Consider the following 24,279-nt stretch of genomic DNA (forward strand, 5'->3'; position numbering starts at 1 on the left):
CAGGAAGTTAAGTTCAGGTATCCGCGATTATCAAAAGGATCCATGATCTTATTGTGTAAGAGTGATATATTCACACATTTTTTTTAAATCAGATAAAAATTGTGACCTCTACAAGGACCACAAGCTAAAAATGCGATTTTTCGTAAATCAAGGGCCATAATTCAGTAAGTTACTATCCGATATGCCGAATATCGAAAGGAACCAAGATCTTTGGGTTATTAACTTACATTTCAAGTTTCATAAAAATCAAAAGAAAATTGTGACCTCTAGAGGGCCCACAACATTGATATACCATATTTTTACACTATTTGAGTACGAGGGACGGCCATTTTGTCTGTCAACTTTGGTCCGACCCTTCGGTGTAATGGTGATATATTCGAACGTTTTTTTAAATCGGATAAAAATTATGAACTCTATAGGGTCCACAAGCTAAAAACGCAATTTTTCGTACAATCAGGGGCCATAATTCAGGAAGTTACTGTCAGATATGCGCGAATATCGAAAGGAACCAAGATCTTTGGGTTATAAACTTACATTTCAAGTTTCAACAAAATCGGATAAAAATTATGACCTCTATTGGGTCCACAACCTTGATATACCATATTTTTACGCTATTGAGAACGAAGGGGGGCCATTTTGTCTGTCAGTTTTGGGCCAATTTTCACGAAATTCAAACTTAGCCGTCCTTAGGGTGTAATGGTGATATACTTAAAACGATTTTTTAAATCGGATAAAAATTATGACCTCTATAGGGTCCACAAGCTAAAAACTTTATTTTCCGTACAATAAGGGGCCATAATTCAGGAAGTTACGGTCCAATATGCGCGACCATCGAAAGGAACCAAGATCTTTGGGTTATAAACTTATATTTCAAGTTTCAGCAATATCGTAGAAGAATTGAGACCTCTATAAGGTCCACAACCTTGATATACCATATTTTTACGCTATTTGAGAACGAGGGGCGGCCATTTTGTCTGTCAGTTTTGGGCCGATTTTCACTATATTCGTCAGCACCCACCTGGCTATATTGCGCCAAACATATGGTGATTTATGTGAGACAAGTTAAATAAATATCACGGATAAAGTATTATATGCATAAATAAAACAATATCACAGTAAATAGAATTAAAAATAAAATAAACCTTTTAGGCATATTAATATTTAAAATACAAAAATGAAATGATAAATATACAATTAAAATTTATGATAAAAACATGTCTCTTTTAAAAAGTCTAGTAGGTTACAATATAAGCCCGGTTGGGCAAATAAATGACATAGAGACTGGCAACGGTAATATTTCGATCTTATGTTCCTGAGATGATTGCACTCAATCAAAATGTTCTTCACAGTCAAAGGAACATGACAGTGAACACATTTCGGTTGAGGCTCTCGCTTCAAAATGAAAATGTGTGTTAAAAAGGTATGACCAATGCGAGAGCGACACAAAACAACTTCATCCCTCCTGTTGGTTCTATAGGAGTTGGGCCAGTCTCCTAAGAGAGGCTTAATGTGATGAAGTTTATTTGTGCCTGCAAGATCCCAAGACCATTGCCAGCGGCCATAAATGAAATGATTAATGCAAGATTTAAAATCTGTGTATGGAATTAAAAAATAGGATAAGGGAAGATCTAAGGCAGACTTGGCAGCCAAATCTGCTTGATCGTTCCCTTTTATATCCATGTGACTGGGGAGCCAGCAAAGGACAATGTCCTTGCTGCTCAACTCGTGTGATAGTAGCAGATGGTAAATATCTGCTACTAATGGTGATCAAGCTGTTTGTTATTTATTGCTTGTAATGATGACAAAGAATCAGTAAAAATAATATATTTTAAATTGGATGATGGTTGAATGAACTCTAAAGCCTGAAGAATGGCCTGGAGTTCAGCTGTAAAAATGGAAGCAGCAGGTGGAAAGCGAACAGAAATGGTTTCAGATGGTGTCACTGTAGCCAAAGCTACCCGATCATCATCTTTCGAACCATCTGTATATATTGGAGCATAATCACCATTTTTAGACCTTAGCTCTTGAAAGAGAGACTGAAAAACCGTCAAGCTAGTATCTCTCTTCTTATGTTGAGTAAGATCAAAATCGATCTTTGGGGGCGATATAGCCCACGGTGGAGTCCTAAAGAAAGGGGTATTCGTAATACTGTCAAGGCTGATACCAGCCTCCGACAAAAGGGGTTGTATGCGAATACAGAATGGTGGAATAACTTTAGTCTTGAGCAGATATAAATGCTCATGATAGGGTCTAAATATGGAGTTAAATGAACAAGCCAACAGTGAGGCTGATGTCCCCTGCCGAAATAGGAAAATAATTAGAGGACACATATAAATTTATCACAAATTATCTTTTACAAAGTATTGAACAATCAAACAGTATATCTTTACTTATAGTCTAAGCATACAATGTTTTTGATGGAATAATTATAGCATATTAAGGGGAAAACATGCTCTATGCCTACAGATCTAGAGTTTGGTTGTATCAACGGGTCTATTTTCCATCTTGCTGCAAGTTGTGCAAAGTTCACTGTTTTCTTTCTGTCATTAAATGTCAATTCATTATTGCATACTACATATTTAATTAATTTATAATAGTTTCTTTTTCAATTTGTTTTTTCCATTTATTTGTTTATTTACCTTGCCTATATTCATTGTATTGGATTGTATTGGAATTGCTCAATTGATGCTTTTATCAATACCTGGTTATAATATTATGACATGTAATGTGGCAAGTTGAGTCGGGACATGTAGGCTATAATGTAACCTAAATGTATACATAAGTGGATTTCGTTTCATTTTTTTCGAAAATATTGTACAGATAAAAGAGGAGGAATTACAGGGGTAATACATTGGAAAGCTTCTTCAAGAACTAAAGCATAAACTATATAAACGAGCTTATAAAAAGGAAAAGTTTGTATAAAGACGTTTCGTTTGCACAACTGGGTGATGATAACCAATTTTGAACATTTTAACTCAATTCGAAGGAGTGTGACGGACAGACAGACAAACAGACGACGGACGAACCCATTTTAATAGTCCCCTGCTTTCTTCGAAAGGCGGGGGACAATAAGCATACACACCAATTTTGAACATTTTAACTCAATTCGAAGGAGAGTTATTGTGTTCCAAAGTCTCAGCAAATCAAATTGCTTATCGCTCTGCTTAATCTGAGCAGAAAATGCTCATTATCGATCTTAGTCAAGGTATTACTGTAATGAAACTATACACCAAGTTTCATCACTCTCACTTAATTAGAACTAAAGTTATAGTGTCCCAAAGCATCAACCAATCAAATTGTTTATCTACTTAATTAGAACTAAAGTTATAGTGTCCCAAAGCATCAACCAATCAAATTGTTTATCTCTGCTTACCCTAAGCGGAACGGACAGACAAACAGACAGACGGACGAACCCATTTTAATAGTTCCCTGCTTTCTTCGAAAGGCGGGGGACAATAAGCATGAACATTTACTCAATTCGAAGATCAACCAATCAAATTGTTTATCTCTGCTTACCATAAGCGGAACGGACAGACAGACAAACAGACAGACGGACGAACCCATTTTAATAGTTCCCTGCTTTCTTCGAAAGGCGGGGGACAACCAAAGTAGGAGAGTTATTGTTTTCCAAAGTCTCGACCAATCAAATTGCGTATCGCTCTGCTTACCCTGAGCAGAAAATGCTCCTTATCTTAAACTTAGTCAAGGTATTACTGTAATGAAACTATACACCAAGTTTCATCAATCTCACTTAATTAGAACTAAAGTTATCGTGTCCCAAAGCATCAACCAATCAAATTGCTTATCTCTGCTTACCCTAAGCGGAAAATGCTCATCTTCGAACTCCATCAAGGCATTGACCTAATCAACACATACACCAAGTTTGAACATTCTAGCTCAATTAGGAAGAGAGTTATCGTGCCCCAAAGTATCAACCAATCAAATTGCTTATCTCTGCTTACCCTAAGCGGAAAATGCTCATCTTCGAACTCCATCAAGGCATTGACCTAATAAACACATACACCAAGTTTGAACATTCTAGCTCAATTAAAAGTTATCGTGTCCCAAAGCATCAACCAATCAAATTGCTTATCTCTGCTTACCCTAAGCGGAAAATGCTCATCTTCGAACTCCATCAAGGCATTGACCTAATCAACACATACACCAAGTTTGAACATTCTAGCCCAATTAGGAAGAGAGTTATCGTGTCCCAAAGCATCAACCAATCAAATTGCTTATCTCTGCTTACCCTAAGCGGAAAATGCTCATCTTCGAACTCCATCAAGGCATTGACCTAATAAACACATACACCAAGTTTGAACATTCTAGCTCAATTAGGAAGAGAGTTATTGTGTCCCAAAAAGTGTGACGGACAGACAGACGGACAGACAGACAGACGGACGAACCCATTTTAATAGTCCCCTGCTTTCTTCGAAAGGCGGGGGACAAATATGGTTTGGTAAAGATGCTATTTTCGTAGCATACTGCAGGGCCAGTTTATCACGTCTGTTGTGTAGTGAGGGCTTGTGCGCCTCGACGTATAAACTGTCCACTGGAGATGTACGAAATGCTCCTAAACTGATTCTAAGTCCCTGGTTGTGTATGGTGTCGAGCTCTTTGAGATAAGACTCGCAGGCAGACCCATACACAATACACCCATAATCGAGTTTTGATCTAACTAATGCTCGATATAATCGGAGCAAGACCTTACGGTCTGCTCTCCAGTCAGTATTTGATAAGACTCTCAATATGTTGAGGGCTTTCAGCCATTTCTTTTTGAGGCTTTTAATGTGGGGGATAAAAGATAATTTCTTATCAAATATCAGCCCCAGAAATTTGGTTTCATCCACAACTGGAAGGCGATTGCCATCCAAGAACAGTTCTGGATCGGGATGCAAACCTCGTTTCTAACAGAAATGCATGCAGACAGTCTTGGATTTCGAAAAAACGAAATCCATTTTCGGTTGCCCATTGTTGAAGTGAATTCAAACAAAGCTGCAACTTACGTTCGATTATCCGCATGTCTGTAGAACCATAGCACATCTGAAAGTCATTAACATAAGAGAGCCGTTTGTACCGGGACTTGAAATTAAGTCGCCTTTTCTCCTGTTGTTGTTTAATGCCTCGAAATGCATCAGAGGAGAAATTGGATGATGAGTTAAATGAAATTGTACTGGCCAGAGAATTAGCAATATCAGGAAATGTTGTTAAGGTGGTGTTATCAACATTTAGATGGTTAACTGATAATGCACTACTTTTACCTTTAATCCTACGAATCCTATCCCATACCGACTTAGATGTGGTATGGGAATTAATCCTTGAGACGTAACCTTGCCATGAAGATTACTTTGCTTGAGCCTGCGCCCAGACCATCTGGTATGCCGCAATATTCTCCATGGAAGGGGGGTTCTTTAATTGTCTCAGGATGCGATCACGCTCTTTAAGAGCAGATTTGCAATCATCGTTATACCATGGTTTATTGAAACGTTTTGGTGTAGTCGTGGTTTTTGGAATCGCCTGCTCAGCTACATCTTGAAGAATTGAAGTGAATAAGGCCAGGGGTTCATCTGCATCTTCTAACTCTTTTGCATCAAAAGAGAAGAGACACAAAGATTCAAACAGAGCCCAATCAGCCTTATGCAACTTACACCTCTGAGGTCTTTCGACTGGAGAGGGACCGTTTTTATCAATCAAGATAGGAAAGTGGTCACTACCACATAGATCTTCATTTACTCTCCATGTAAAATCCTGAAACAGGACCGGAGAGCAAATGGTGAGATCTAGGGAAGAAAAAGAGGCTGTGGCAGGATGTAGATAAGTAGGCGAGTCATCATTTAATAAACACAAATTATTAATGTTAATGAAGTCCGCTATTTGTTTACCTCTGTTGCTTTATCATCTGGACTACCCTAATCTATAGGAAACTCACAGGTCCAGATATGTGGTTTTTACTGCGAGCACTTCGCTTTTCCACATAAAACAAAGCAATCAGATTCTTTTCCCCACGGGTTTTTTCTATCCGCATTGACGATACCAAACACCAATCATCTGGACCTCCAGTTTAATTCAATTCTATTCTGACGAAGAAACATTTTACCGACAAAGGGAAAAGATGCCCCGCCCGCTCTTCTCTCAACAGCAAATTTTAACACCGTGTTTTACAGTGCCATTTTTACATACAAGAACTGTTTTATCCTATTATTTTTATGTTTTAACCATTTTAATACCTGCTTCATATATGTAAATAATTTTAATTAAAATCAACCTGTTCATGACCACAACTTGATGAAGCTCATTGGAATCCATAGGGTTATTCCAGACGGAGTCGAACTTGTTCTGCTATTCGTAAATAACTTAAGAGATGTAGCCACTCTTGTAGGTTTATTACATGTATATTAAACTCTTTGAAATATTAAACTATGTGAACAAGTTCATCTCCATCTAGAACAACCCTAGCCGCCAATCTGGTCTAAAATCCTTAACAGTAACACCCATTCTCTAAAACACTACTTCCTTTTTTCATTTTGGATTTTTACAGAGTGGACCAGAAAAGTTAGCAAGATGTCCACAAACAAACCATATCTTTTCTAGCATTGGACATAGGGAAATTGGAATAGTGTTTTGGAGAATGTAGAGTGTCATCTGTCAATAGCTATCGTTTCAAAAAATTTCTATAAAATGGGTTTAGTTGTAAAGTCACACATTAGTAAAATGTGAATTTATATGGATAAAAAACCGCCTTCCCGCTTCTAGAATGTGCCAGTTTTTATAAATGAGTCGTCGCAAGTTTGAATTACTTTCTGTTTGCGCCATGAAGTTTATCAACCACTATTTACACCTGATGCATATCATTAAAACAAACAACCAATCAAAAACACTCTAGATAATATTACGCGCCAATTTGACCTCAAGTTCACAGGTCAAAAGGCAAGTCTGAGTTAGCGTGTTTACTTTGAGGCGATGAAGTGCCTTATTCACCTCGTAGACAAAGATTGTGGAAAGCTGATTAAATGTACAGATACCAGTTGGAATAAGGTTGTTTTAAGTTTTAAAGAATGGACAAATCTTGATGGAAACGAGCTAAAAGTGTGCTAACAATATAAAGATGTATTTTAGGGTAAGTTTATCAACTAAATCAAACTAAAATTGAAAGTAGAGTCGCCATTTTATTTTTTCGCAAAACACAAAATATTTTGTTGTTTACATTTTAAATTAAATTCTTAATGATAGGCGGATTAAATTTTATAGACACCTGTTCTCATCACAAATGCTCGGGACGGTACAATGCAATGGGAGCTTACGTCCGTATATAATATTTCTTGTTTGTTGTCATTGCTGTGTGCAAGTTACGATAAATAATAATAATGTTTGTTGACAATCACATTGTATAGTCTCGTTATATAGTTCATAGATAGGTTGTCTTATTGTTTTTCATAAAAGAAAAGTAATTGTTATTATGGATATTTGTTGCACCTAAATTCTTCTCTCAGGTTCTAATTTGCTTATTTTGTTTATGTGTGCAATAATATTAGGAGTATGTTTGTATTTATAGGGAATAAAGATGATACACTACTGGTTTATGGCTATCATTCCATGTGTTATTCGAGATTCACAGATAGACCAAAGATTGAACGAGCTACTAAAAGAGTTGCATTACAGTCTGGTGAGAAGCAAACGAGTGATGAGAGTCAATCCATGTCTAGACAAGGTTTGCGATCAGCCGCCACTAAATTATCAACCACCCAAGCTGTCCACCTGCAAGGACATGTCTTGCCTCCTGTGTGCATTATCTGCAAAAAAGTATCTTTGTTCTACAGGTGTAAGAATAAGACTGTCTCTGATAAGCTGGTTTTAGCAGAAACTAAAGATGGGGGTAAGTTTTTATTATTTATTCAACCGTTGTGATTTAATATTGCCCCCCCCACCCTCCTTTCCTGGCTATGCCCAGTGTTAGGTAGTGGAATAGGTCCATCGCCCCTCCTCAGCGTGTCGTAAAAGGCGTTTTTTGCGGAGAGTGGTCGGGTGGCCGATAGGTGTTATCTATCAGTCTGTTATCATATCCATGATATTTACAATTTTCCATATCTTTTTAGGGCGACTTAGAGAAGCAGCAATTAAGAAAGAACATGAAACCATTCTCAAGCACATCAGAGATAAAGAATGTGTTGCTGTTGAAGTTAGGTACCATCTACGATGCTACAAGGATTATGTTTGATTCCTAACAAGAAAACCCACAGTTCAGTCGTCAGGGTAAGTTTATTTCATACTTGTAGTAGTTGTTGTGTCCTTGTGGCTTGTTGTTATATCTATTTTATATCATAGGCCTACATAGGCAACTAGTGGGTGGGAAGGGATTTATATAGCCAAATGGTTACAAAAAGGTCTGTCATCAATGGACTTGAGTTCGAATCCCATTATCAGCTACCTCAATGACAAGGTGTGGGAGTAGCCAATTTACTCTATAGTATAAGTAGTGCTGGTATCTTTGATGGCAAGTGAATTGGCACAAAATGACCAGATTGTGTTGTCCAAAGTACATCCGTTCTAAGAATGTGTGAACATTTTTTACTAGCACTTTTGTACTGTCAAGACTTGTTTGTGATATGATAAGTTTAAAGTGTAATAATATGTTTGTTTTTCTTAATCGACCATCGGCTAATACATGCGATTGAGCGTTAAATCTTAAATGGAAATATCACCAAACATGAATTCATGCATCTAGGATGAGATTTCCTTGTACGTGTAGTAACTATGAACTTACATTTTTCAGGTCTTCAGAGGTGTCTGCATATGAGACAACCTTTGATATATTTTGTGAAGATGTGATTAGAAAAAAATTATTTTCAACAAAGAAATTCTGCGACTGGCCAAGTTATTAAATATGTTTATTAAGATGGCAAAGGACATTGAACAAGTCAACATTTCAAACTACCGGTAATAATTTGTTATTTGTGTACAATGGTTTTGTCCTTTGGGGGTGGGGGCGATTTAGCCAATTGGTCTGTCATTAACGGGCTCAACGGTTTGAATCCTCTTCTCAATGACAAGGTGTGGGAATATGCAGGGGTATTCCGGTTTGGCCTACTGTACTACTAGTATGTAGGCGAATTATCTGCCATTGCAAGTGGATTGGTGCAAAATGACCAGATAGCAGTGTCAACGTGCAAACAAACAACATTCAGTGGATATGATTTATGTGAATTAATTTTTTACTACCTTCGTACTGTAAAGACCTGTTTGTTATCAATTTTTGGGGGGTTTGTTATATTACCTATTTTGTATTCAAAAGGAGGGGTATTGGTCTAAACCCCTTTCATTATTGACCTTTCTTGTCAGGATACTGACACAGTTTCTTATGAATTTATAGTAGGCAGATTTGCCATCTCCCAAGCTCCATTTCTTAATGTCTACTCATTATCTACTACAAGAGTTTAGTGGACCAGGGATAGCTAGCCCAGTGCACAAGGGTTAGATAGTAGAATAGGTGTTTGTTTTATATGTTTTTATATTTTACATTCTAACTATTTAAGCATTAATTATTGCACAACTGTTACAGAAAGATTTAAATAAATTATTGATATAACAGTTATTAAAAATTAAAAAAATGTTTTCTGTATTTTAAAAAAATATTCATATTGAAATGTTTTTGTAAATTGCAATACACAGGCCTAATTTATATCTATTTAAACCTTTAATACTAGTCATTAAATAAAAGATTAATGTTTTAAATTTGTTTTCATTCTTTGTTTGGTGATAGGGTAGGTCGCCAAGGGGGTAATTTGGTCTTTGTTCAATATTTATAGATACGAGTTATCTCTCCTTATACCTTTTTAACTAGGACCCCTATTTGAAATATCATGTTTATGCATTGTTTTTTTGGTTGAAATCAAATATGTCTATGCAATTATCAAATTTATGTATGATTTCTGATAATAAATTAAATTCAATATCAATATAATGACGCTGTATTTTCATAAATAGACAAAAACATGCTACGATGTGTAACATGACTGCGTTGTTGGCGCTTATTATTGGTCCTGTGCAAATACAAATTGAGATATTTCCATAATTTTTTTTTTCAAATGTTGCTATGCATTTTGGCAGTACACACGAAAAAAATCATTCACCTGCAGTAATTTTATCATCCAAAATCACGACGTCAAAGTCATGTTAGACAAACATGATAAATTGACCGAGGCCCTGGGTAAATGGGTAATATTTTAAAAACTGGCAATATCTGAAGGTGGGAATATGGATTTTCCATCACTAGAAACCTTGTATTATAAGAAAATGGCAACATTTTTTAGACCCTTGGGGGTTGCAACAAAAATCGATTTCTAAGCACATTTTACCTATACAGACGACACTCTAATGGCGTACTCTTTAATTTTTCGAACAGCCCGTTCGACATGTACCCTTAGAGCAGCAATATTTCTGGATTTGTCTGATTGTAAAAATGATGGTATATATAAACTTACTCCCCTGCTCTCCAAATCTCCAGCAATGTCAAACCCCCTATCAACCATTATTGAATCCCCCTCCTGTAATAAATCTAAAAACCCACAATGACGAATAATTTTTTTGTCTGAACAACGACCAGCGTACAATTGCGATAAAAAAGTTATTTGGCCAGCTGGAGAAATAGTTAATAAAGCCTTAGCGGTATTGTGGTGCTTATATGATGAAAAGGTCTCTCTTTGGCACAGTGAAGCAGAAGGCTGCTCAATAAAAAATTCTGTACAATCGACAATGGCGCGAGTATTAGAAAATGAAACATGAAAAAGTGGTGGAAGTGTTTTTTTAACGTGTTCCTGACTTGGCCATATAGGCAAATATTTCAAACGATCAGCCAAGAAAATGATCCATGTATTTAAAAGTTTAGAGACATGACCTTCTGATAAACCATATAAATCAGATAAAAGCTTTTCAGAGAGACCTTTCCGTAATCTAACTAAAGTTATAAATAATTCCTCTAATGGTGAAATACCCCTAGAGGGACCTCGCTTATTAATCAAATCATAGGTTGCACCTTCCGATGTGTTTTCAGTGCCAACACAATATAAAAAATTGCATTCTGGTAACAGGTATTGATAAAAACTATAGAGTGAAATATATGATTGAAATCCAGTATAGTTGGCAAAACGAAGGAGGTGGAATTTTTCAATATTTCTAAGTTTTAACAAATGAAGATTTAACATTTCTTTATTTGGAGAGGAATCAGCACTAATATTTTGTAAACTATCAATTGAACTAGCTTGTGAGCTTACAGTAATTTCATCAGGTATGGTAATCAAAAAGTCCAATTTTGCCAAATTTGATTAGCAAATTTAAAAATTGATTAGCAGTTTTTCAGTTTCAACATAAAACACCTAAATAACAGGATATTAGTTTAATTCATAACAAATATGATTAGATTCCATTCTGACTATTCTTTAAATTCTTAGATTTTTTAGCACTGCCACAAGTACTTGTGACAGTTTGTGAATGTGATGTAGACATTTAGTTAGGTCTTATGTCTGAAGCAAATTCTTGACAGTGACTTCCAAAGCCCCACTCATTTTAATTGTTATTTTTTGTCACGTTAGAAATCTTCGTTAGAAAACAATTTGTCTTCTTTTTATCATGTATTACTGTTAGTAGTATTACTATTTTTGTTCAATTGGGCGCACCTCGATTAACTAGACACACGCGATATAAACAATAATATTTTACGGGAATTTTTACTTTATCATTTTATCATTTATTTATCATTTTACAATACGTTAACATGTATTTATTTTTTTATATCTTATTTACAATGCGTGGGGGATACACTGGATTTATTTCTTTCAAAATGAATATGATATAATTACTTGATGTCTCGCAATGTGAGTGGTACTACTTGATTCCCTATTTCCGGTTTAATAGTCCCTATTCATAGAGTTATGTCCCTGTGTTATATAGTATTGTGTCTGGGTAGTTCGAGGAGAAAATGTCACGCGGAGAATTCAGTTTTGTTTATAAAATATTATTCAACATTTTATACACGTTGAAAGTGTTGAGTAAGCCTTCTAGTCTTCAAAATGTGGATTATTCTTGTGTCAAGATTTTAATTTTTGGTTAGCAACGGACAAAATATGTATCGCAAATTGCGCTGTGATACTGGTTGTCGGCAGCCCTGTTGAAAAGTGGTGTGCAGCTACTGCTTAAAGCTATTTCGAAATTTGTGCGCATAGCGGAAATGCGTCAAATCTTTAACGTGCACGAAAATTGAAAATCGGCCATTATTCTCTTAATTCTCAATGGATTCTTTAGATATTTACATTTTTGGATAGCTGGAGACATTTCTGAGCAGATAGCAGTTCAAAACTGTGGAAATTAGAAACTTTGTCGCTCTCATTTTTTTGGTGAAAAATGGAAAATTTTCAAAATTTTCTAAAATTTTTATTTTTGGGAATTTTGAAATTACAGTTATATTTTTGGATAGGTGACATCAATCTGATTCCAACAATATAAGTTTTGATCTGAAATGTTAACCTTGATTTTTCACTTTTTTTCGCATTTTGGTCAATTCGTAGAGTTCTTATTTTTTTAAAACGGCTCCAACGATTTTTCTGAAACTTCAGGAATATGAAGTCGAAGGACCAAACCAGTCCATGAACTTTAAATGAAAATCCTCTAATCTCCGGAAGTGGTCAAGAAAGGTATCCAAAGTTTAACAAAATTCTGAAAAATGGGTGCCTGTGCGGAAAATGCGATGTATCAATTGTGTTTTTGCCGATTAGTTAAAGTTTTGTATCGTTTAATAGCCCATTGACTATCAGATGGTACTAAAGCGACAAGTTTCTATCAAATAATAAAAGATAGGTTGCCAGGCAACGAAACATACGCCCACAGCAGCTAAATCGTCTGGGCAGTCAACAAGAGTTGTCACATATTTTTAATTTTCGGTAATGAAACATTTATAATAAACTAAAATCTGATTATAAATTTAAAGTCAATCTGATATTAACTTTGACCTCTAGAGCGTCCACAAGATTTTTCAAAGTGATTAAGGGCCATAACTCTGGCAGTAATTATCGGAAATCGCTGAAAATCAATAGGCTTCTTCGTCTCATGACCTTAAACACTGTGTATAAATTTAAAGTCAATCGGATATCAACTTTGGCCTCTAGAGCGTCCACAAGATTTTTCAAAGTGATTAAGGGCCATAACTCTGGAAGTAATTATCGGAAATTGCTAAAAATCAATAGGCTTCTTTATCGCATGACCTTAAACACTGTGTATGAATTTAAAGTCAATCGGATATTAACTTTGGCCTCCAGAGCGTCCACAAGATTTTTTGAAGTGATCAAGGGCCATAACTCTGGCAGTAATTATCGGGAATTGCTAAAAATCAACAGGCTTCTTCGTCGCATGACCTTAAACACTGTGTATGAATTTAAAGTCAATCGGATATTAACTTTGGCCTCCAGAGCGTCCACAAGATTTTTTGAAGTGATCAAGGGCCATAACTCTGGCAGTAATTATCGGAATTCGCTGAAAATCAATAGGCTTCTTCGTCTCATGACCTTAAACACTGTGTATAAATTTAAAGTCAATTGGATATTAACTTTGGTCTCCAGAACGTCCACAAGATTTTTTGAAGTGATCAAGGGCCATAACTCTGGCAGTAATTATCGGAATTCGCTGAAAATTTATAGGCTTCTTTGTCTCATGACCTTAAACACTGAGTATAAAATTTAAGATCAATCGGATATTAACTTTGGCCTCTAGAGCGTACACAAGATTTTTTGAAGTGATCAAGGGCCATAACTCTGGCAGTAATTATCGGAAATCGCTGAAAATCAATAGGCTTCTTCGTCTCATGACCTTAAACACTGTGTATAAATTTAAGAATAATCGGATAAGAGGGCGTCATCTGTTAGATTAATAGTATCCTCGGATCTAAAGCGCTCCAGCTCATAATTGATTTTATAATTGATATTTTTTGTTACCTTTTCAGCTGTCAGACGAACTACATTGCCGAGCCAACTGGAAAAAGTGTCAACACTCACAGAAGAATTTGCCGATTCGTCAGGACTTAAATTGTTTGTTGAATCTGAAGATTCAGATTGAGAAAGTCCACGAATTTCGTCAGAGATGGTGTTTTGCACAGATGCCTTATCACTATCAGATAAAAATGACAGTGATTTTGTCCTTGGATCTAAAAAGGAGGCTTTTTTGAACATAAGTGTTTGAGTGTCATTGGTATATCTTGAACTCAGATCGTTCAATAATATAGACTTTATCTGTTTTACAAACGAGTCATCATTGTCAGCATGTCCAAGTTCTGATTTTAGTTTGCAAACTACGGGCAATAAAATTGAAACCGTTGGTTTTTTTTCATAGGACATATGCACCGTCGCCATTTTAAATGGCTGTAAAATCTTGACAATAGCACGTGTGTGTGCCATTGTTGAATCAGATATAGATGTTATAAGGCAACGGACACGTTCGTTGCTACTACTGAAGAGAGTAGCACACACAGCCGGCTCCTGTTCAATAAACCGTTCCAACATATCTAAAGTCGAATTCCATCGCGTATCGACGTCAATTACAAGTTTATGTCGGGGAATATTCAATAGGGCTTGTTTTTCACCTATAATGCGGCTACTCTCTACACTTCTTTTAAAATGCGCTACCACATGTCTTATCTTACCCAAGAAGACAGACACACATGACGCATCCAGTACTTTTTTTACACATAGATTTAACGTCTGACCCAAACAAGGTACATGTGGCCAAAGGAGAATTTTATTTACGGCCTTGACAATATTACTGCCATTGTCTGACACAACAATGGGATTTTCTATGCTCCAGTCATCAACAACACCAGTAAGTTCTTCTGCGATAACCTCGCCAGTGTGTCGGTCGTTGACAACTCTAGTTTCGAGATTTTGGCACACCAGTTCCCAGTGAACGTTAATAAAATGACTTGTGACAGTCATGTACCCATCATCTGACTTTGACGTCCACATGTCTGTGGTCAGTGCATGTGTTTGGTTGATATCAGAGGCTTTATTAATAGAAATAATCTGCTCCTTTTTTTCCTGATACATGGGTACAATTACTTTTTCAAGTAAGTAGCCTCTATGAGGCACGGGGTATTCGGGACATAAGGCATTAGAATATTCCCGTAAGGAAGCTGACTCAACAGAATTTATGGGCCTTAAATCATCAATGATATGCTCCGCGAGTTTTCTACTTACGTATTTAAATTTCGAGCTATCATGTGACATCATCGATCGCGGTGAATTGATGATCCATTTCTGCAGAGCAGAAGAAGAAGCTGCAACTTGGCTATTTGTTTGTATATTGTTGCCTTTATTCCCAGTTTTTTTGTGTCAAATTGTATAGTGTTTACGGTCAAGGTGAGTGGAGAGGTTGGTTGTATTACCACTATATTTCATTTTTAACTCACATATGTCGCATATTGTTATATTTTATAATCTCCCTTTTCATTGCATTCAAAACTAAAATATTTCCACGCGGCCCCAAAACTTCTTCTTTATAACCATAATGATGAATCTATTTAATGATAATATAATAATCAACGCGTGTGTTTGTTGACAAACAGAGGCAGTGAACCGTGAAATTGACCTTGGGTTTGAAGGGCATGATAGCCAGGGGAAGTAACTAACAAGACAGTCTGTGTGGCCACTGGGAAATGGAGACAAACATAACGGAAGCGTAAACAGGTCAAGCTGGATAGCTTAAAAATACAACGTGCGGGATTCATTTATTTGTTTGTTACATGTATATTGTTTTATTTTAAATTAAAAAAAAAAACACCGAAAAACGTATTGAAAATGTGTTATTTATTCTAGTGGATATATAAAGGTAATTATTCACATTTTTAGCCGATGCATCGATAATACGAAAAAGGGCCGAGAATCACATCGGCGGCGTCCGAATCGATGCATCGATACTTGATATCAGCGCTAGGTTTAACGTCCACTCTACACAAACTAGGTCATTTCGGGACTAACATATCGTTTAATTTTTTTTATTTCAATAATTTGCTTGCTCGAAGGGATCTTTAGCAGTGGGGGGAAACCGGAGGACCCGGAGAAAACCCACGAAGTTGGACAGGCGACCCTACTCCTTGTCACGTACAACCGGGGAATCGAAACCCCGCCAGTTGACTCAATGACAGATTGTATGATACTGCGCACGTGTGCGCGCGCACGTTACACCCCCCCCTCCGTATGAAACCACCGTACAACGGTCAAAAGTATCAAGAGTGGCCAAACAAATGGCACTGTATATCGACAAAAGTCCGAAATGGTCTCAATCGGAACGTTCTGCATACGTACAATATAGAGAGCTATTTTTCAAAGTGGCAATATTTGAACTAAGGGTGTTCTACTGTTAACCAATATCTGGCACTGGTATTTGAACTAAGGGTGTTCTACTGTTAACCAATATCTGGCACTGGTGCTTCTAGAGTGAAAATATTTCATATTAGTAAATAACAGTTGCTCCTGAAATTAATATCCCAGTTTTTTTGTGTACATGACGTCATCTCTTTATACCATTTAAAATAGAGCTCCCTGCTGCAGCTATTTATAAGGAGAGAGAGAAATGGGGTTTAACGTCCACTCGACACAAACTAGGTCATTTCGGGGCTAACATATGGTTTAATTTTATTTCAATAATTCGCTTGCGCATAGGGGTCTTTAGCAGTGGGAGGAAACCGGAGGACCCGGAGAAAACCCACGAAGTTGGACAGGCGACCCTACTCCTTGTCACGTACAACCGGGATTCGAAACCACACTATTTATAAGGAAGTCGCCCCTCTGTATGTAGTAGTTATTAGCACACTTTCCTCGGTTTATCGGTGAATATCAGGACAGTTTTGGTTGAGGCGCCCAGCCAAGGCGGCTCCCGACCAAAACTGTCCTGATATTCACCGATACACCGAGGAAAGGTGCTAATAAGTTACTTACATCACATTTCTATCGAGTATTGTGAAGCAAAATGTGAAAAATAGTATTTATTATCGAGTTCATTGATAACTGTCATTCCATAAATAAATCACCAAACGAACATTTCAGTCGGAAAAACACGCATTGCTTACCATGACCCCATCAGACGCCATCTTTGTTTATATGTTACAGAACGCCGCTAGGTGGCGCGAAACTGGAAAGTGGTCAATTCAACTTTACTTGCAGAGGCAGCCATTTTTGACAACTGTCAAAATTGCAAACTTAAACTTTACTTTTGACTTGAAATTCTGGCTTTAAAATCCGTCTCGTCGGACCAAAATGTACTTGAAGTGAGGACTGTATTTAAAACTTAGGGCTTGAAACTTAATTGCCCTCAATGGCAATACTTTGACTTGAAAAACAGCAACTTACTTGCTGTAAACAAACCTATTAAACTTCATTTTCAATAGACATGTTTTATTCTCTATTATCCAGTACAAAAAAGGGAGTTAACTCCATTTAACAAATAGAAAAAGGCACACATCTGATATCTTGTGTGAGAACAGGCTTTTTTTTGAGCTAATTTTACTAGCCTGTTATCTGAATATCAAATACATCATTATGACTTAGTCAAAATTGATCCCTTCAAACCGTCTTGAGGTAAATTTAGGAAGATTGAATACCTTCCAGAACATAAAATAGCCAACATATCTGATCAAACATTAGCACTATATCCAAATCGAGGTGTTGCCATTTTTTTCTCTGAGTATACATAAATTTACTTACCAAGATTGATAAAGTTATATTTGGATGGGCGACATAATCGTGCAGGATGTGGCATATCAGAATGTTTTGATGGAGAACAACATGTAATATGTGGTGGACTTGGTAGTTTATTCAAGATGGCATCTTCACTGTCACTTCCTGAAACATAGTTTAAGATAGGTTGCCAGGCAACGAAACATACGCCCACAGCAGCTAAGTCGTCTGAGCAGTCAACAAGAGTTGTCACATATTTTTTCTATTGTCAGTAATGAAACATCTATACTACACTAAAATCTGATTAAGAGTAAGGCCGCGGTTAATTAATTGTTAGTTTCTCATGACCCGTGTTTGTGAAATACCTAATATCGGTTACTTTGTCATTGAAACCCCAACAGTAACCGGCATCCATGATTTATTCACATTTAATACATTTTTATAGATTAAAATATCTGGTCTAAATGATGGTCTAAATTATTAGTGATATGCTTCTAAGTTAACCATTCGTTAATTCATTCATTCTTGGCATTTCATTTCTTCATGATCTTTCCCTACTTTGACAGGTTACGAAATGACCTGTTCCAATCAGGTTGATGGTTTGTTCTGTTATAAATATTTAAAAGCATACCTTTGGATTTTTAGATACAACAGATTATTAACATGTCAGTCCAAAGAATTTATTACACCCGTATGTTAATTGTCTTCAACTTTGACCCCATTGGCACATGGCATCGTGATAATATAAATACTTTTATAATTTTGTCTATCTTCAGCAGATATTCACATTTATTATCTTTGTGTCCTTTTGAGACTGTGTTTATAGAGTGTTGTGGTTAATAAAATACTGTGAAGTAGTGTCAATCAGTCAGTACCTCATGTTCGAGGCTCTCTCATTGTACCAGTTTTGGAACCAAACGTTCGTCACAGAGCACTAGTCACGTAAATAAAATATTTTAGCCGGAATTTAAAGACCTTTTATCTTTCCGTGAATTTTATTACAAATGACAAGTGCCTTTTGACGTATGTATGTCGTCTTTGGTGAAAGAAAATGCTGCAGCAACCATTCCTTGGTTTGAATGACCGCAGGCCATGAAATTTCAAATTTTGGCGTATGCGTAACCATTTTCTTTGGTTACGCCAGATGACCATTGCGTAACCAATTGGTTATATAAAATGGTTGAGCAATTTTCATGTCTTATCCAGATCTAAATGGTGCTACTATTCATTTCCACTTGCAGTGAATGTCTTTTTTAAAGAAATAACCTGACTAATTTATTTTCTTTTATCAGGGTGTGCACAACTCAGGACACTTAAAATTCCAGGAGTTTTCCATGTGTTTTCCAGGTGTTATTTACCAGATTCGAGGAGTCTCTGTTCAGGGCCGTTAAAACAAATTTGAATCCATCAGCCCAGGGTTAGTAGTCTACTGTCAGACACTAGCCCAGTTTTGATTTCCACTAATCCATATTTGGACAAAGTACAAGCTTTAATATTGGTCTGCATGTAAAATAAAACTTGATAAATGGAATAAATAAAGAAGAGTACGTGGAATGCTAAAATCGGCACAAAATTCTATTCCCTTGCACATATAGTCAACGGTACATGAACATCGGGGATAGGGCTGTGTCCATATATCGATACACCGATATGTATCAATACGTTCCAGCGATATTTATATCGATACGTAATATAGCCGTATCGCTGAAAAAATTCTTCAGTTCGAAAAGAAAAGGAAACCCACGTGGCGAAAGAAGACGATCTCGGCATGGTTTGCCAATCGAGCGTCTTCCACACTCCGTGTGAATTCCAGGTACAGGTACATATTAAATTAGCTAAGTCCGTAACTCAATATCATCCAAAATCTTCGACATTGAAAACACGATTTTTTTTGCAATTTAAATCAGCATTGGTGTTGTGATCTTACCTGGAAAAGATGGGCTTCTGATATCCAATATTTAATACAAAATAAACATTTTACCATTGGTACACGAATCGTGTACCATAATGCGTTTCAGCGCCATTTGTAACAAGGTGCTCAAAGAATGAGGTTAGACATATTCCACAAGTCATGTCAAACGGTGATATCATATTCTTATTTGGAGAGCATGTGCAATAAATAATATTGGAATAACCAGACGCTAGAAACTGATTTGCGGTTGAGACTTCTGGCGTATTTCGCCGAACATAACTGATGACAATTCACAGTAAAACGGACACGATTGAATGTAAAACAGTTTATATAAATTCATATTACATTATTATGTGTGTTGCGACACATTTGTGCCAATTTCTAGGTCCAAAATATTAGCGATTTAGCTCCTTTAAAATAAAACTGGATCATACATTAATGGATTCACTGACCAGTTGTTAGGTAAATTTAAATCTTCATTGAATGTAATAATCCTCTGATAAAACACTGAATACACTGAGAAACAGTCATTTAATAATATATTTTCCTGATAGAATTCCAATGACACGTGACATTTCGCTTGGAATTAGGTCAATAAACCAGTACTAAATAGCGCTTACTGTTTTTTTATTTTTATTTTATACTCATTGTGACAAAGGCTTAATTTTAAAAATGTTGTTTTTATTGAAGGCTATATCATAATCGTGTGGAATTTTGATTTTAAAGCAATTTCAGTATGTTGTCACGTGACAATTGTGCTGTGTGTCTATCAATTGACGAATGAATAAAAACTTTTGCCAAGTTACGTGACTATAGTTACCTGATAGACAAAGACTACAAATTGTGTTATGAAGAAATGCCATGGTGCCGTATCATCTTATTTTAGCTACGGCATTTTCTGATACTGGCAATAGATGAAAAATGCTAATATTTAAGATCATCGACTTATGAAATGCGAACGTTTCATCGAATAAACGAAGACAGTAATTAATTTATACTGGAATATTACAAACGTGAACTTCAAGATTTTACGTGAATTAAATATGGAAAATTTTCAAAAGGTGTATCCGTCGTTATTTTTGTAGTAATCACATACAGTGTACATTAAAATTACCAAGAATTATTTTTGTTGAAGTCTAGTTATATTAAAGGGAATGGAGCTTATAATTAACCCATATCCGGCCGGTTCGTTTCAAAATGGATTAAGAACCCTGATGCTTACCCATCTCAAACATCTTGAAACAGAATGTAGTTTGAGATTATTTTGGGCATAATTCGTGATGTCATCATATCGCGATACGTATCACTTTGCCGTATCATCAATACGTATCGTATCGAAAATGAATTGTATCGACACAGCCCTAAATTCGGGGATGCTATTATTGTGCCTGTCAGAAATATTTATTTGAAGATTAAAAGAGTCCAGAATTAGGTCGCATGAACTCGTTTATCAACTTCAGGAAATAAGGCCGCTGTTTGTTTGTTTCCCATGACCCGCCCACACGTCTGTTTTCATCTGTAATAATTACGTACTTCCAATTCCATAATTATTTGGTCAAATTTAGTGAGGTCACTAAATTCATCCTGTAATATTTGTTTGCCTTTAAATATGAACAATGAATGGACGCATTAAAATCGACTGTTTATCGATAAACGTGTTACCGTAAATAAAGTCTAGTTGGCTAGAATGTGAAAATATAAATTATGCGAAGCCTATACGTGAAACAGTTAGTTAGAAAAAAGCTGTATCTTATATGTCAATCAAACCAAGGAATGGTAGATGTGCACAACATTTTCTTTCACCGAAGACGTCATACATACTTTATAAGGCACTTGTCTTTTGTAATAAAATTCACGGAAAGATATACATGTCTTTAAATTCTCGCCAAAATATTTATTTGAGTGACTAGCTAGACTCTGTGATCATCGGTGTGTGGATATGTACTTAATAAATATGCGGGAATGGTAATAAGAAGAATAAACACTAAGGCAAACACGTTATTTTTTGAATGGTTAAGCGAGGACGTCACGTGATGTAAACACCCTTTTCAAGTCACAGGACATCTTAGCTGGAATCGGTCTACTACAGCGCGAAAATACGGATCTCGGTTAAGAACGAAGTAGGCCTAATGTCGAAAGTTTGTTATTTTAATACAGCGTGGCTTGGACATCCAGACTACCGCGATTGGTTGGCACGAGAGTCCGCTCATCGGGCGAAGTGTACGGTATGCCAGAAAAGTTTTGATATCGGGAATATGGGTGAGAGTGCTGTGAGGAGTCACACAAAGGGAGCCAAACATGTCAAGATTCTTGACCAAAACACCTGAGGCCAAATTACAAAATTTGTTTGTTCTGAAACGGGTGACTATCTTATCTTAATTTGTATATATTCTTGTAATTTCGATGCAAATCGTCTATCTAGGCATAGTGAAATAGATAAGGTAAAAAAAAAAATCAGGGTGGGAAGGTAGAGATTTTACTTTTGGTTGGTCTAAACCCATCTCCCTAACAGAGTTGTCTCCCCTTGCAGTCAACACCTGCCAATGACGTCTGTATAGATCAGTGGTCTGTACGGTACTAGTATAGACGTGAATGACCTCTGCTAACGGCTCATTTGACGACGCTACCAAGATTCTTGGTATCGATAGACAATTATAAACAATCCAATGGAAACAAAATAAATGATAATATATTTCTTTCTATTATAATAAAATATAAATTGGGTCATACTTATTGTAAAATATAATAAAGTATTTACAAATATACAGGGAAATCTTTCGCGAAAGATTCCGGGGTTAAAGGGTCGTAAATACGAACTGCACGTCATTATGCTAATTTTAGAATATATACATGTGGATCTGTTTACCTTTATAACGCGATCTTAAGGCCTAGTACTTTTACACATGAAACATGCAAATTTAGATTGTTTTTGTTTTTTTGAGGAGTAGTAATTGGTGACATTTTCCCCTAAAATTTACTAAAGCTCATTAATTGTTTATAACGCCAGAAACTTTTATGACAAATGCACGGAAAAAATGTCTGTTGATACGGTCGTGTATTAAACGTTTATTATTAGTATTACTAGTTTCTCATTCCCTTGTAAATTTATTTTTTCAGGAACACCTGGATTAGAAACACAAACTCCCTGACCAGCAACATTGGGCAATAATACATCTAAGTCCACCATACCTGACTATGCAACCAGAGAGGATGTAGTCAAGGCTGAAATAATGTGGACATTAAACTTGATAGAATCTCACCATTCATATAATTCTTGTTCTGGCGTTGGGCCACTGCTGAAAAAAATGTTCCCTGACAGTACAATAGCATCCGAATTTCAATTAGCTGAAACAAAAGCAGCATATCTGACAGTGTTCGGCCTTGCGCCTCATTTCCAGTCCCTTTTGATGCAGTGTATAGCTGACAATAAATATGTCATCTTATTTGATGAGTCCTTAAACAAGAAAAACCAGAAAAAAACAGATGGATTTCTACATCAGGCATTGGGAAAACGATGAAGTCAGGTCAAGATATCTCGACTCTAAATTTGTTGGTCATTGCACTGGTGCCGATATGGTCAATGAGTTACATTCAGTGATGGAAGGTCTGAATCCACAGAACCTTTTACAGCTCGGTATGGATGGACCAAGTGTTAACTGGAGCTTTCATCGTTCCGTTCAATTGAAATGGAGAATAATTATGGCAAGTCTCTCCTAGATGTCGGCAGCTGCGGTTTGCATGTTGTCCATGGTGCATTCCAGACGGCTATAGAAAAGTCTGAATTAGGAATTGCAAAATTATTACGGGCCCTTTACACCCTATTTCGTGACTCCCCAGCCAGGAGAGAGGATTATATCAAAGTAACAGATGGTGCCAAAGTTCCATTGAAATTCTGCGCAACCAGATGGCTGGACAATGGGCCGTGTGTAGAACGTGCAATAGAAATATGGGATAGAATCAGAAAATATGTGTCAGAAGTGATACAGAAGAAAATTGATAATCCAGGAAATGAGTCTTTTTCCACAGTGCAGAAATACACATCATGCCCACTCACTCTGGTCAAACTCAAGTTTTTTCTATCAGTTGTTCAACAGATATCTCCCTTCCTCACAAAGAACCAGACAGACGAGCCAATGCTGCCATATATATCCCATGATCTTCTTGACATAATCAAAGGTCTTTTGGAGAGGTACATGAAATCATCCGCAACAGAATCGCTGACGGCTGCGTCGTTGACATCGTTTGATGCTAATAACCAGAGTAATTTTTTGGACATCACAAAGTTAGATGTGTGTCTGTCAGCTGACAAGGCCCTGAAGGAGGCTGTTCGGCAATCGCCAAACAAAGTTTCGGAGAGAGATTTATTGGGTTTCCAAATGGTGAAAATGGTTACCAAACTTTTGGAGAAGAGCCTGATTAAGTATCCGCTTGCCAGAGGTATAGCCTGCCTTGATCCCAGGCACTTTGATCAGAAAGAAGTCGTGGTGAAGTATATGCGAAGGGTTTTATCGATTCTGAGCGATGCAAAGTGGATTACTGCAGATTATGGAGATGAAGTCCTTAGGCAGTCTAGAAGATATCTAGATGAGGCTGCAGCCACCCATTCCAGTTTTGATCCCAAGAAAGAAAGATTGGATCATCTCTGGCATGCAGATATTT

General features: G+C 36.6%; 1 protein-coding gene across 1 annotated transcript in view; it reads right to left on the bottom strand.

The window, feature by feature from the left end:
* The window catches only part of LOC126821486 (AT-rich interactive domain-containing protein 4B), a 338,016-nt gene that overhangs the window by 21,653 nt on the left and 292,084 nt on the right, over positions 1–24,279 (bottom strand). Inside the window, exon 21 of the mRNA XM_056101477.1 lies at positions 17,736–17,873. Coding sequence (XP_055957452.1) covers positions 17,736–17,873 — 138 coding nt within the window. The remainder of the gene's footprint in view (positions 1–17,735; positions 17,874–24,279) is intronic.

The sequence above is a fragment of the Patella vulgata genome, chromosome 5 (genome assembly GCF_932274485.2).
Source record: "Patella vulgata chromosome 5, xgPatVulg1.2, whole genome shotgun sequence".
NCBI lineage: Eukaryota > Metazoa > Mollusca > Gastropoda > Patellidae > Patella > Patella vulgata.